Source organism: Myxocyprinus asiaticus, chromosome 47, assembly GCF_019703515.2.
Source record: "Myxocyprinus asiaticus isolate MX2 ecotype Aquarium Trade chromosome 47, UBuf_Myxa_2, whole genome shotgun sequence".
Taxonomy (NCBI): domain Eukaryota; kingdom Metazoa; phylum Chordata; class Actinopteri; order Cypriniformes; family Catostomidae; genus Myxocyprinus; species Myxocyprinus asiaticus.
Window position 1 is genome coordinate 3,688,454 of NC_059390.1, and position 15,824 is coordinate 3,704,277.

Here is a 15,824-nt window from a genome sequence, read left to right on the forward strand (position 1 = left end):
AGATGCGCCTGTATTTCGAAGAACTACTGCAAATAATCTTAAAAGCACATTGAAATTGTCTGTTATCACTCATGAGTTTTTGTTTAGAAAGATGTTTATATTAGAATGTACAGTAATTGTCCACTACCGTTTGTACACTGAATAAAATGTCCAAACAATACACTTCACTTGTATTGGTTTATTTCATACATTTTTAAAAATGTATATTTTATAACGTGTATACACTTTTTTTTAATTATTTGATTTCATAAAATAATTTTAATATAAAATTGTGTAAAAAGTAGGCTAATTAAATATATGTGTGTGTGTGTGTGTGTGTGTGTGTGTGTGTGTGTGTGTGTGTGTGTGTGTGTGTGTGTGTGTGTGTGTGTGTGTGTGTGTAAAAATGTCCAGAACGAGTAGAGAAGCGTTACATTCTCACTTTTATAAGTGAAGCACATTGATCAATTCAACATACTGATTTACTGATGTGAACTGGGAAGCTAACGTTTGTTTGCCAATTTACAGCCACATATTTGACATGTTGATAAAAAGTTTAATCCAAAATTAATAAAATACCGGTAGACTATACAGGTCTGGAAAGCAGACGTGTTGAAGGTCTTGTGTGATTGCTTCATACAGATGAACAAATGGAGTGAATTTACAGATGCAGACAGACTACAGAAGACTCAGAGTCAGGCGGATGATCGTTAAGATGCAGTTATTTTATAATCCTTTTGTAAATTGTATTAGTGCTGTTAGGCTTCTGAAATGTGTAGCTCAGTGGTCGAGGAAATAAACACAGTCTGAAAATATCAACCGGTTTCCCTGAAAGGAATCGAGTCGAGTCGATTATCGATTCCCGACGCATCGGAATCGAGGAATCGATTCTTTTTGGAATCGACTGCATTACATTAAAACGGACAGAGGGAGAACCAGAGAAACATTCAATAGTAAGTTTTCTATTAGGAACACCACTAGAGGACATCATTGCACAAGTCAAAATGTAGAAGAGGAGAAGGCAGGTTGCTGACCTAAAATGTGTTGAAAAAATTAAAAACCAAGCTTTGATATTTATTTTATTATTATTAAATCATATTAAATCACCTTTGTGTTGTTGAGATATACAAAATGTGAATAAACAACACAAAAATAAAAGACCATAATAAAATCATACATGTTAAGCCTTTATCTAGCTAGCATTTATACATGTAAAAATACAAATATAGATTTAATAAAATAAAAATAAAAAATACATATAAACTAAAAATAAAACTAAGATGCAAATCAATGCACAAATATTGCAAGGCCAATACAAAACAGTCTATACAGTAAAACAATCGAATAGCAAGAGAGAAAACCCCAGAGTCTTATTATAAAATGCAAAATATCTAAAGCGCTTATCGTCTATGCAAAACTACATTTATATTTCACCGCAAGAGAGAGAGAATGATCGAGTCTAGTGTCAAGCCAATGAGAGCCGCAGTTTAGTCATTATGCGTAAGATCAGATGGTGAGAGAGGGAATGAAAGCCCTTCTCTGACAGATCGCGTTTATTTTGGAGCATAACTGTTTGAATAAGAGAGTTTGAGAGCTTCACGGCATCAATGTATAAGTATTTACTCAACCACCTTCAGGGTCATTGGCTCTGTGTCTGCTAAACGGTGAGCTGATATTATGTTATTAAGCTTTTTTACACCAGCCCTTAGGCAAAACCGTTACTTCTTATGTTTCTATATTGTAATTAGGCCTAGTGTCTTGTTATTTTGTTTAACTATATTAATATAATATAATATACTCATATTGACAACATTTCTTTGTTTTTACTCTAAATATCAAACTTAATGTTATTTTAAGAAACTTCCGCGTTGGCAGTGCGTTTCTGAAACATGGACATTGTTACTTTCATGTTTTTTTTTGTTTGTTTTTTTTTTCTAAACTGGTCAATGCATGATTGATTTATTGGTTGCAATGTTTCGGTTCGCGTTATTTGTGGACTTCAGTGGACTTTCTGTTTTGAACATTTGTGTTTGCATTAAGGGCACATGAGTGCTTCCTGCTTCTTTGACTTCCTTTGCATAAAGTGAACGTCATTTTAAATTAGACTTTGCTGGCTGTAACTCTATAACAAGTAGAAACAAGAGAAAATATCTGGAAAATATCCGGAAATAAATGAGAGTTTTAATGGGTACTAAAGACCAAAATAAACACTTCACCATTTTTTTTTTTTTTTTTTTTCCGAGACAATTTTTTAACCTGTGCACTTCACATTAGACTTCACATATTAGAAGATTGTGTTATAGAGTCCCATGAAATTTGTGTGTTTTGAGGAAGCAATGTTTAGGTGTCATCGTTTAATAAGGTGAGGAGGGGGCACTGCCCATTTATATTAATGTACTGGAAATATTGGGTACAATATTAGAATTAGATGTTTTTTGTTTTACCATACTTTTTATTTTATTTGTATTAATTTGGCAGATGCTTTTTTTTACTTCCAGCGCACTTATTACAGGGACAATCCCCCCAGAGCAACCTGGAGTAAAGTGCCTTGCTCAAGGACACAATGGTGGTGGCTGTGGGGATCGAACCGGCAACATCCTGCTTACCAGTTCTGTCCCTTAGCCTGCTACGCTCCTTGCCACAGAAAGATAAATTCTGAGTGTAGCAGCAAATTAATAGTGCAAATGTTTCTTTCAGCTGTTGAAAATCCCATATTAACTAACCACTAATTGAAATTTCTATAGTGATTATGGCTCTGCAGTCAATCTCCAAAATGTGCATAGAAACAGTCAGTCCTAGTCCAAATTGTGAGCAATTTTTTCTTGTTTTATTACTTTTAGCATTGGTTATGGAACAGCAAGCTAGTGATGATGAGCCACCAGTAGTTCGTAGAGAGGAAAACAAGAGGAGGAGAAGGAAGATGAAAGCATTCACATCCACCTCAGCTGTACCCATGGATCATATAGCGATTGAGTTTGTACTGCCCACCACTAACAAAACAAACAAGAGCCCTGACAAGCTGCAATTAGAAGTGACTGGAAATTGGACGGTAGAGCAGGTGAAGGTTCAGCTCTGGCACAGAGCTGTTACCACAAAGATATGCCCTGAATTTTACCAAAAATACTCGCCAGACCACTGCATTCTCCTCTACCAGAAGAAAGGCAACTGGTATGAGATCTACGATAAGCAGCAGGTGTTTCAAACCCTTGACTGCGTCCGCTACTGGAAAGCGTTGAGAAAAGAGATGGGAAAAATTCATTTGGTTATCAGGCCGCAAGCATCCGAGGATTCTCTTAAGTACCAAAGGTTTCTGAACCACCTCATTGGATATGATGTTACAGATGTCAGCAACGTCCATGATGACGAATTGGAATTCACACGAAGAAAGCTACTCACCCCTCGGAAAATCGAGCTGTCTGATAGAGACCCGAAACTTTATTCAATGGATCCCTGGATAACCACAAAGCCGCTCCCTGAATACTTGCTGAGCAAAATAAGTAACACTCACATTCTGGTGGTGATACACAAGGAGACAACAAGCCAGACCATTAAGGTATCTATAGATGATACACCTGTGCAGGTTCTTCAGAGCTTCTTTGCCAAGATTGCTAACAAGAGAGCGCTTTTAGACATATCAGAAGATGTCAGCGAATCTGATTTTGTCTTGAGAGTTTGCGGAAGAGAGGAATACCTATATGGCAACTACGCCATCAAAGACTTCCAATGGATCAGACAGTGTCTTAAAAACGGTGAAGAGATCCATTTGGTGTTACAGCACCCGCCAAACCCAGAACAAGATGTAGTCCAAAGAGAGGACTGGTCGCAGGTTGATGACTGCACTGGTGTAGCTGGCACACATGAACAATTGACCATCACTGAAAAAGACCACGAGAAGGTGTTCACCATCTCCCTATGGGACTGCAATCGAAAATTCAGGGTTAAGATCTTGGGGATTGACATACCAGTACTTCCACGCAATTCAGAGCTGATTGTGTTTGTTGAGGCCAGTATTTTTCATGGTCAGCAGTTGCTGGCCCAAGAGAGGACAAGCTCGAAACCCTTCACAGATGAGGTGCTTTGGAACACCTGGCTGGAATTCAATATAAAGATCAAGGACTTACCCAAAGGAGCACGACTTAGTCTGCAGGTGTCTTGTGGAAAAGCCCAGACTCAAACATCAAAGGAAAACGACTGCAAAAACAAGAGCCGCTTGCTTTACTACGTCAACCTGTTACTGGTGGACCACAGGTCTCTGCTAAGACAAGGGGAGTTTGTCTTGCATATGTGGAAGATGCCAGAGAAAAGTGAAGACAACAGCAGTGTTAATGCAGACAAGCTTACGTCTGCCACAAACCCAGACAAGACCACTTCCATGGCTGTCGCTATTCTTCTAGACAAGTACTGCTACCCTGTTGCTCTCCCTAAGAGCAAGGATTCTCAAGACTCAGAAATGGAAGGGGAGAGAGGGCAGAGAGAGATGCCCAATCACTTGCGGAAACAGTTTGAGCAGATTATTGCTACTGATCCTCTGCATCCGCTCAGTGCAGAAGATAAAGAGCTGCTTTGGCACTTCAGGCAGGAGTGTATGCGGGATCCCAAAGCATATCCAAAGTTCCTTTCCTCTGTAAAATGGGGCAAACAAGAGGCTGTGACAATAACCCACTGTCTTCTGGAGCGGAGTACCATATGGGACCGAAGCTCACTTGACGTGGGTTTGGCTTTACAGTTACTAGACTGCCACTTTTCTGACGAAAATGTCCGCACTATGGCCGTCAGAAAGTTAGAGACTCTGGGAGATGATGACGTTCTACGGTATCTCCTGCAGCTTGTTCAGGTAGGGCTCAACAGTGAGAATTTCAGTGGTTAGTTTTGCATATCAGCTCAGACACACTGACTCAACATGAACAAAGAAACTTCAGTTAGCTATTAAAATTAGATTGCAAAGGAGGTTTTTACATAAAATTAACCGACTGACCCCCTTCTGTACCATTGTACACAATGTAAGTCAAAGATTTTGTTCTATGAAACTTTATATGGAATTGAAAAAATGTTAATCTTCATTGTCTGTTACTCATTGTCTTGTAGGCTGTGAAATTTGAACCGTACCATGACAGTGCACTTTCCAGGTTCCTTCTCAAACGTGCGCTTAGAGTAAGTCGAAACCTGATCCATCTGAAGCACTGAATCAGTTTGAAGTGTTTTTAGTTTAATTGGACTACACTTGTGACTCTTGCAGAGCAAGCGGATTGGCCACTTCCTGTTCTGGTTCTTGCGTAGTGAAATTGCTCAATCCATGCATTACCAGCAGCGGTATGCTGTTATCCTGGAGGCTTACCTTCGTGGCTGTGGTGAAGTTATGCTGCAGGACTTCAGGAAGCAGGTGGAGATCACAGAGGCCTTGCAAAGAGTCGCCCGTGAGATTAAGCTTGTGTCTGCTGAAAAATATGACGTGTCAGCACAAGGTGATGTCTACAGCTAGTATTTGTCCCTATTATATTCCATTAGGCCACCATAGTGCATTGATATCTAATCTGGTGGGAACACTGTAGTTGTTTTTCAGCTGCGTCAGAAACTGGAGGGACTGCAAATGTCAGGGTTGCCAGAAAGCTTCAAAGTGCCTTATGACCCAGGCCTACGGGCTGGGGCATTGGTGGTATGTAAAACCAAAGTGATACTATTTCATTTTAACTGCTACTTTGCTCCAATGCTTCCTGTTTGTAATTTCAATATCCACTGTTTATTAGGCCCCATTTTTAATGTGATGATCTCGGATAACTTCAAAACACCCAACATGTCAAGGTCTCCTAGGTGAATCTATTATTATTTGCAGATTGAACAATGCAAAGTGATGGCATCCAAAAAAAAACCCTTGTGGCTGCAGTTCAAGCGAGCCGACCCCACCACCCTGTCGAGTGACACAATTGGTATCATCTTTAAAGATGGGGATGACCTTCGTCAGGACATGCTGATATTACAGGTGGGCGTGGTCACTATTTAAATGCACGACTGCAGCCATCACTCAACTTATCTATGCTATCTTTTTAATAGATGTCTTTTCTCACAGATTTTGCTAATAATGGAGTCTATCTGGGAGCTGGAATCCTTGGATCTTTCCTTGTTACCATATGGCTGCATTTCCACAGGAAATAAAATTGGTAATAGTGGTGGATTTATTTGTTTTGAAATGTATAAACAGTGGTTTTTTTGTTGTTGTTTTTTTGCAATGTGTTCTCTGTCGTTTTTATAATGAAGAATTTAAGAAATTATCTTCTATCTTCTAGGGATGATTGAAATAGTGAAGGATGCCACGACTATTGCTAACATTCAGCAAAGTACTGTTGGGAACACTGGTGCTTTTAAAGATGAAATACTCAGCCAATGGCTTTGTGAGAAGTGTGTGAATGAGGTACAAGTTGTATATGTTGTTTCAATTGAAACTGTTGTATTTACAAAAGAGGAAGGAAACGTCTCACTTCCTGGTGTGTTAGGGTCTTTGTTTGAGAGGGGCTGCCTTTGTGGTGCTCAAACATAGCATCTGCATATATCCACTGTGCTATATTTAAGTTCAGGTTCGGATGAGGTTAGGTCATGTTGCTGATAGACAATGTTAGATGTGTAATGTTTGCCTCACTTATTTGCATGACTGTGTTTGCGTGATGCAAATATGTACAGTGAAAAAAATCAGGTATTGAGGCTAAAGTTGTAGATTTTTCCATCTCCACCCATCTTCTTCTTCAGCACCAGCAGGCTGTAGAGCGGTTTGTATTCTCCTGTGGAGGATATTGTGTGGCAACTTATGTCCTGGGCATTGGTGATCGTCACAACGACAATATAATGATCACAGAGACGGGTAATTGTTCATAATAACATCTTGGCTGGAATGCTATAGCTTGATTAATAATCAGCTGAAGAAATAATGCCAGAATTTATATATGTTTGCAACTAGGGAACCTGTTTCACATTGATTTTGGACATATACTTGGAAATTACAAGAGTTTCTTGGGGATAAGCAAGGAACGAGTGCCGTTTGTCCTAACTCCTGATTTCCTTTATTTGATGGGCACGACTGGGAAAAAAAGTAGCCCTAATTTCCTCAAATTTCAGGTATACACATATACACTATTATCTCATACCTTTAACAGCATATTAGATTATTTCGCAGTGACTAAGTGTAATCTTTCTTATAAACACAGAACGTTTGCCTGAAGGCCTACCTGGCTCTGAGACACCACACCAACCTACTTATCATCTTGTTCTCTATGATGCTCATGACGGGTATGCCACAGCTGACTAGCGAGGAGGACATAGAGTACATACGGGAAGCACTGACGGTCGGACGCTCTGAGGATGAAGCCAAACAACATTTCTTGGACCAAATCGAGATATGTCGAGACAAAGGTTGGACGGTGCAGTTCAACTGGTTCCTCCACTTAGTTCTAGGCATTAAACAAGGTGTGGAGAAACGTTCAGCTTGAGCATGCCATCGATCCTGCATGAAGAAGATCATTTTAGATGAAGAATTAAACCTAAAAGGTTTTTAAGGCCATAAATTATTCTGTTGTTTAGGCTTTTAAGGTGCAGTCTTAATATAACCTTGGGAATTTGCACTGTAATATAAAGTATGTGAAGATTGTTATGTCTAAGAGACTGAATCAGTCTACATACCCATAATAAAGCAGTAAAAAGCAGGAGTCTGATCACTGGAGAAGGAGCTGGTATTCTGTCAGCCTACATCTCTTATTTTAAATAAGTTTTGAGATTCTATTCAGTCTGTTGAGAGGCAAAATTTGCTAATTACTTGTGACATCTTGTGACTATGACATTCAGCACATCTGTGATTCGCAATAATTGTGTTTTTGTGTTAAAAATGAGGAGGTGGTGGTGGAAATATTAAGTACAATAATTGTATAATATGAATCATATTTTTTTTATTTGATATCTAACCAGCTAGAGCACAGCTTTTGTTTGAATCACCTAAATATGCTGACATTAATTTATTTTTAGATATATTTAATTGTTTTATTTTAAAATTGTTTGAGAACAAATGTCATACGAATTCTTTCTCTTTTTTTTTACTGGCACATTTTTAAAACTATTGTCATATCACATTTACAACCCCATATTAATTAAGAAGGTGCCATTCAATTTTTAACCCTCAATCATGAAATTGTACCTATAGATTCTGCCAAAATCCCATAGTTACTACAGTTATTGTTTCTACATCCAAACTGTGCTAACTGGCCAATGTTCAGAATGGCAAATAAACATTTTCACAGTATATAGTATGCATACTGTGCACAGAATGCAAATTATTCAGACATCAAGTCTATGATTTCTATGATACACTATATTGCCAAAAGTATTCGCTCATCTGCCTTTAGACGCATATGAACTTAAGTGACATCCCATTCTTAATCCATAGGAATTAATATGACGTCGACCCACCCTTTGCAGCTATAACAGCTTCAACTCTTCTAGGAAGGCTTTCCACAAGGTTTAGGAGTGTGTTTATGGGAATTTTTGACCATTCTTCCAGAAGCGCATTTGTGAGGTCAGACACTGATGTTGGACGATTAGGCCTGGCTCGCAGTCTTCGCTCTAATTCATCCCAAAGGTGCTCTATCGGGTTGAGGTCAGGACTCTGTGCAGGCCAGTCAAGTTCTTCCACACCAAACTCGCTCATCCATGTCTTTATGGACCTTACTTTGTGCACTGGTGTGCAGTCATGTTGGAACAGGAAGGGGCCATCCCCAAACTGTTCCCACAAAGTTGGGAGCATGGAATTGTCCAAAATCTCTTGGTATGCTGAAGCATTCAGAGTTCCTTTCACTGGAACTATGGGGCCAAGCCCAGCTCCTGAAAAACAACCCCACACCATAATCCCCCCTCCACCAAACTTCACAGTTGGCACAATGCAGTCAGAGAAGTACCGTTCTCCTGGCAACCGCTAAACCCAGACTCGTCCATCAGATTGCCAGATGGAGAAGCGTGATTCGTCACTCCAGAGAACGCGTCTCCACTGCTCTAGAGTCCAGTGGCGGCGTGCTTTACACCACTGCATCCGACGCTTTGCATTGCACTTGGTGATGTATGGCTTGGATGCAGCTGCTCGGCCATGGAAACCCATTCCATGAAGCTCTCTACGCACTGTTCTTGAGCTAATCTGAAGGCCACATGAACTTTGGAGGTCTGTAGCGATTGACTCTGCAGAAAGTTGGCGACCTCTGCGCACTATGCGCCTCAGCATCCGCTGACCCCGCTCTGTCATTTTACGTGGTCTACCACTTCGTGGCTGAGTTGCAGTCATTCCCAATCGCTTCCACTTTGTTATAATACCACTGAGAGTTGACTGTGGAATATTTAGTAGCGAGGAAATTTCACGACTGGACTTGTTGCACAGGTGGCATCCTATCACAGTACCACGCTGGAATTCACTGAGCTCCTAAGAGCGGCCAATTCTTTCACAAATGTTTGTAGAAGCAGTCTGCATGCTTAGGTGCTTCATTTTATTCACCTGTGGCCATGGAAGTGATTGGAACACCTGAATTCAATTATTTGGATGGGTGAGCGAATACTTTTGGCAATATAGTGTATTATGCTTTCATTCTGGAGCCCTGTCTTCAAAATGTACATTTTTAATATTTTCCACCAGATGGCGCTATTTTTCTCATGTTTAGCCTATGGAGCAAATACAAGTTTTTTTCCTATTTTCTGTTTGCTGTATTATAGAGCACTGTAGGCCAATTGAATAAATCATGCAGCTAAAATTGTGTGGGTGTGTTGATATGGATGTCAGTTTTGTATGTGTGTATTGATAAATGTGTGTGTGTGTGTGTGTGTGTGTGTGTGTGTGTGTGTGAGAGAGAAAGACAACAGTGGCATTATGTAAACAAACTGGCATTTAAAGGTTCAAAGTCCTGAAAATGAATATTTGGTAGTTATGATCAGGACTGATGTTAGTTAAAAAAATCTAAGTCAGTGAAAGTGGAAAATAATATTAATATGTAATGTTTTTATGGCAGTTTTTTGACACAAACTTTTTTGTCCTCTAAGGTCCTGAGTGTTTGTTTTTTTTAAATCTGACACTGCACAAAAAATAATAATGCATCAGATCAATGTTGTTGCTAATCATTGACATATCCCAGACTGTGATAATCAAATAAATAACTTTATTATTTTTTTTCATAAAAAACAACAGTGGCATTATATAAACAAACTGGCATTTAAAGGGTTAAAATCCTGAAAATGAATGAATATTTAATAGTTATGATCAGGACTGATGTTGGTTAAAAAAATTAACTAACTGAAAGTGGAAAATAATATTAATATATAATATTATTATGGCAGTTTTTTAACGTGGACATTTTTGTCCTCGAAGGACCTCTGAGTAACTTTTTTTATTGATGCACAAGGGATAAAATGGGGTGACCAGACGTCCCCGTTTTCCCAGAGCGTTCAAAACAGCCCACATAGTGAATCATATTACATGGCAGGAAACTTAGCCCGAGCAGCAATGCCTACCGTGTGCTATTTATTTTTACCAGCAGAGGGGGCTACTCGCTATAGCAGCTTCAATTCATTCGTCTTATTTTACTGATTTTTTGGTCGGGTCAAATAAGGCCCATACTAGCTTAAAAATCCCAGGAGGTCAGCAGTTACAGAAATACTCAAACATCCATGCGATGATCTAATCAGCCAATTGTGTGGCAGCAGTGCAGTTCATAAAATCATGCAGATATGGGTCAGGAGCTTCAGTTAATGTTCACATCAACCATCAGAATGGGGGAAAAATGTGATCTCTGTGATTTGGACCGTGGCATGATTGTTGGTGCCAGATGGGCTGGTTTGAGTATTTCTGTAACTGCTGATCTTCTGGGATTTTCACTCACAACACTCTCTAGAATTTACTCTGAATGGTGCCAAAAACAAAAAACATTCAGTGAGCGGCAGTTCTGTGGACGGAAACGCCTTGTTGATGAGAGAGGTCAACAGAGAATGGCCAGACTGATTCGAAATGACAGAGTCTACGGTAACTCAGATAACCACTCTGTACAATTGTGGTGAGAAAAATATCATCTAAGAATGCTATTCTGAGATGCGGATTGGCGCTGTTTTGGCGGCACGAGGGGGACCTACAAAATATTAGGCAGGTGGTTTTAATGTTGTGACTGATCGGTGTATATATAAGCAGTCTAAACAGCCCATAAATCAAATCTAAACATTTTAATACACATAATACAATAATTCAGCATGCATTCATACAAATGACTACTTTATCAAGTTGATTTTCTATGTGGCAATGGTGAATTATCAGTATTCCATATGCATGTACACATACATATTATGCATGCTATTTCTTACTCAAAGTTGAGCAGATGTTTCAGTGTTTGTCTTGATTTACATTTGACATTGCTATTTGACGAAGCAACATGTAAGTAAACTATAGCAAGTGTAACACATGAACAGTATGATCTGTCTATTGTCATTTGTGTGTACTACTCAAATTATGTGAGAAAATACATATTTGTAGCTGATGTGTACCTCAATATGTGTTTGACAGCCAGTTGCGTCTCATGAAAATTCAGTTTGGAAGTAATAAATCCTGTTCTTTATATTTTGCTTCATCTCTTCGATATATGAAAAATAAATCATCAAAATATATTCTGTTCTATTATTTTCTAATTGTCTTGAAAATGTTTTGAAAATTTGACTCTGTCTGTGCATTTTGTAGATCCATTTGTGACATCAGGTCACTTAAGACCCACGTATGTAATAATGTTTGGTGAAAAACCTATGCATTTAAGTTTTATTTATTTATTTATTTATTATCCTCTTTTCTCCCCAATTTGGAATGCCCAATTCCCACTACTTAGTAGGTCCTCGTGGTGGCACGGTCACTCACCTCAATCCGGGTGGTGGAGGACAAGTCTCAGTTGCATCCGCTTCTGAGACCGTCAATCCACGCATCTTATCACGTGGCTCGCTGTGCATGACACCGCAGAGACTCACAGCATGTGGAGGCTCATGCTAAATTCCGCAATCCACGCACAACTTACCACACGCCCCATTGAGAGCGAGAACCACTTAATAGCGACCACAAGGAGGTTACCCCATGTGAGGGTAGAGACCCTCCCTAGCAATCGGGCCAATTTGGTTGCTTAGGAGACCTGGCTGGAGTCACTCAGCAAGCCCTGGATTCGACTCAGGACTCCAGGGGTGGTAGTCAGCGTCAATACTCGCTGAGCTACCCAGGCGCCATGTTTGAGAAGGTTGTGAAAAAGGGCGAGCGTGTTATGAAACAGGGTGATAACCTTTAAAGTTTTGCCTTATCCTCATTACTGTAGATGGAAAAGAGACAGTTGTTGGGGTCTACAAAAACCATGGTAGTTTTGGAGAGCTCGCCCTGATGTACAACACACCATGGGTGGCAACAATCATTGCTGCCTCACTCGGAGCTCTATAGTGTCTGGCAAGTGCATCTACCTTTGTAAAACAAGCTTGAAAATGCTTTTAAAAATACTTGAAGTCACATGGGTAGTGTTCATGTCTTGGGAACACCAAAAAGCTTTGGTTTTGGACAATCCAGAGACCTTTTTTCTTGGTGTTCTAGGACAGGATTACCTTCCAAAGGATCACTGTTCGGAATAACGCCAAGAAGAGGAAGTTGCACGAAGCTCTCATTGAGTTACATCCAATTCTCAGCTCTCTTGTGGTTGTCACTGCCTCTTTCATATAGAATAGTCTCTTTGTGTCACTGGGTAGAGCTTGGTTGATAACAGACTTCACTATGGTCTCTTTGTAGCCTGCGGGGAAGATGAAAGTAGCAGATGTTCTAACCTGTACAGTACAGAGATGGAGAGACAATTTTTGCTCAGGTAATCTCTTTTCGACATAAGACAAATAAAATAAAAGTTCTCTGAATATCATATCTCAGGACTAAATTACAGGGCTGGGCAAAATTCAGAATTTCAGAATTGAAATTGAAATTCATGAGAAGGAATTTGAATTGAATTGGCCACAGCCCGCAGTAAGTTGAATTTGAATAGGAAAACTCAACACAGCCACACAACTGCACAATTTCATTAGTCCAACACAACAAGACACATTTTGTGACATAAATAATTACATTATTATTTCGATAAATTATACCTATTTAATCCCTATTAGGTAGAATTAATTATTTTATTTTTTTTACTTATTAGACATGCTATTTGTTTAACTGAAATAAAAACAGCCATCAAAACAGATTTTAAGAAATAGTCCACCCCATTGTTTTCAGATGATGTCATAAAAATAAATAGCTCAAAATTTGAATCTATTGAATGTGTAAAATATTGAGTGATAGAGCATTCTAGGAAATGCTCTTCCACCATGCACCATAAAATAAAAATGTATTAAACACACTCTATTTTTAAGATTTACGCATTTCAATTTCTTCTTCAATCAAATTAAATTGTGTAATTTTTAACAAAAACTTAAAATATAAATTTTTTTATGTATCATATATGTATATATGTATATATATATATATATAAATCATTAAATTATTAAATCACTAAATAAATCAATAAATGCCACTTGGATGTCATTTTAGCACTAGTTTGTGACCATTTCAGCCATATTTTTGGCAACCCTGAAAATGAAAAGACACATACTGTAAATGTGCTTATGTAAAATTAACAATTTTTAATTTAAACACAAGCTTCGTATCTTCCATTTCCAGGGTTACAGTTTTTAGCACATCACTCAAGGACAGTGGGCATCACCTTTCAAAATTGATTTCTTTCTGATTAGTGAGTTTAGGTGTTTTTTCACACCACAGATATAGCTTAACCTGGAACCATAAGACATTTCTCGTAAACTCTTGCAGATGAAGTTGCCAACCAAAATGTGGACAGTCATTTATCGAGTGATGTGCTGATAGCCATAACCCTGAAAATAAAAATGAAAAGACACTTAGCTCGTGCTTCAATATAAAAATCAACCCGAAGATTAGGCTAAAATGAAATACAAGGGACATTTATTGATTTTATTCATTTAATATATATATTTTAAACATTTTCATTATGCTTTTAATTAGTTATTAAAAAAAACATTTAATGATTTAATTGTGAGTAATTTTGGCCCTTCCATAGTTTGCTTCCTCAATTAAAATTCAATTTAGGATCAGAAACTGAACTTGAAATGGACATTCTTCTATTCTGAATGATGCACAACTACTAAATACAGCTGCTAAATTACACCCGAAACCGACTGTTTTAAGCAAGTAGTTCAGACTGTTGATATTCACCTAGCTACCTGAATATGCTTCAGTCAGTTCAGTGGTACAGACATTGAGTTCTACCACAGCAACAGTAAAACACATTGTTACGTATAATGAAATTGTGCACTTGCAATGCATCGCCCAAGTCTGCATTCAAGCATATATTCCTAAGCATTTCTTGGCCTATGTACACTGTACTACCACTGTCTTTCAAGGGAGATGTTGCTGGTTCCTTCTACATCATTGAATCTGGTCAAGTGAGACTAGCCATCAACAGGGGTGGGATAAGTATTTATCCCATGTACTGTCGCAATTCCAGTTAGGGTGATTTTACTTATATTAGCTTAAGCCATGGAATTTCCTTGGGGAATTTAGCTTGTGCCTCACTGTATTTTCCCACCAGAGTGAGGTAGAAGAATCCACCTACTCCAAATGACAGTATTTTGGAGAGCTAACTCTGGTCTCAGACTGCCTCTGCCTATGCTGTGGGAAATGTGAAATGCTTAGGTTTGACAACTAACAAGATCTGAATTCTTAAATTGTTTTTGTCGCTCACATGTTGTTAAACCCTAAGCTAACAGTCTAGCTGTGTATACGTTGGTAGAGATGGACATTCAGGCTTTTGAGAGGCTTCTTGGTCACTCTACTGACATCATGTAGAGGAACATGTCCTACTACAACAAGCAGCTGCAAACTTTTTAACAAAAACACAGGAACAGTGTGTTAATTGTTTTATTGATGGTCTTCAACTAAATTTTGCTAGGTATTTGAAAAAGCCAGACAGCAGTTTCTTTCAGAATTTATGTTGATGCCAGTATTAGTGTACTCTTTTCACTAATGTAAAGTCTGCAAATTTATGCCACAATGTACCAGGTACATCTTTAAATTATCAGTAGTTTCAAAGTTTTTGTAATGTCATCCATTGTTAGAACTTCCTACCATAGTGGTCTTTTTGTGCCTGATTGATTCATGGATTCTGATCGCAAAACGCACAAGAGGACTGTACGGAAAGCATAAACAATAGGGCACAGTGTTTTGTTGCCTGGTTTGAAAATGTCCTCGTTACACTCATGAGTATTTTGGCTTGACTGTCAACACTAACTCCCCTTTGTTGAGAAAATTGTATATATTCAGAAAAGCAATAGGTTGTATTTGTGATGCATTTTGAATAGACTGAATATGTATGGGTTTATTTCAAGTTTACACACTGCATTAATTTATAACTTGTTCTTTGTTACTTAGAGCACAAAGAAGCTGTACAAGCGATACTGTTTTTTATTGCATTTGAAGCCATGCTCTATTGTTAATGTATAAGAAAATATCTATTAAAATTGCTTAGGTCTTCCTTTACACATTTGGATGAATCTCATCATCTCATCTGAATATTAGTTAAATAGACAGTTCACCCAAAATTAATAAGTATGTCAGTTTCAGTCACCATTCACTTTCATTACATCTTTTTTTACATACAAAGAAGGTGAATGGTGACTGAGGTTGTCATTCTATCAAACGTCTCTTTTTGTGTTCAACAGAAGTATGTGTTTGGAATAACTTAAGGGTGAGTAAATGATGACAATTTTTT

At 38.4% G+C, this 15,824-nt stretch overlaps 2 protein-coding genes across 3 annotated transcripts in view; one reads left to right on the forward strand and one right to left on the reverse strand.

Moving 5' to 3' along the window:
* The first annotated feature begins 1,456 nt into the window (after window positions 1-1,456).
* Window positions 1,457-9,749, forward strand: LOC127436508 (phosphatidylinositol 4,5-bisphosphate 3-kinase catalytic subunit gamma isoform-like). The gene is made up of 11 exons (XM_051690734.1): window positions 1,457-1,643; window positions 2,820-4,813; window positions 5,065-5,130; window positions 5,216-5,441; window positions 5,529-5,632; window positions 5,810-5,956; window positions 6,044-6,134; window positions 6,261-6,385; window positions 6,718-6,829; window positions 6,926-7,083; window positions 7,173-9,749. Exons 2-11 carry the CDS (start codon window positions 2,828-2,830, stop codon window positions 7,452-7,454), a joined length of 3,297 nt encoding a protein of 1,098 aa, XP_051546694.1. The 5' UTR covers window positions 1,457-1,643; window positions 2,820-2,827; the 3' UTR covers window positions 7,455-9,749.
* A 144-nt stretch (window positions 9,750-9,893) lies between these two features.
* The window catches only part of LOC127436514 (FYVE, RhoGEF and PH domain-containing protein 4-like), a 28,777-nt gene continuing 22,846 nt past the window's right edge, over window positions 9,894-15,824 (reverse strand). The window contains exon 16 of one of the 2 annotated variants that reach the window (XM_051690757.1): window positions 9,894-12,816. In XM_051690757.1, coding sequence (XP_051546717.1) covers window positions 12,586-12,816 — 231 coding nt within the window. In that variant the 3' untranslated portion in view covers window positions 9,894-12,585. The remainder of the gene's footprint in view (window positions 12,817-15,824) is intronic. The other variant, XM_051690759.1, reaches the window with a different exon arrangement.

Excerpts from the sequence above, each read along its gene's own strand:
- LOC127436508 (XM_051690734.1), top strand. The coding sequence starts at position 2,828 with ATGGAACAGCAAGCTAGTGATGATGAGCCACCAGTAGTTCGTAGAGAG. Across the intron at positions 5,442-5,528 it reads ATATGACGTGTCAGCACAAG|TTGTTTTTCAGCTGCGTCAG; the intron begins GTGATGTCTACA and ends GGAACACTGTAG. Across the intron at positions 5,633-5,809 it reads TACGGGCTGGGGCATTGGTG|ATTGAACAATGCAAAGTGAT; the intron begins GTATGTAAAACC and ends TATTATTTGCAG.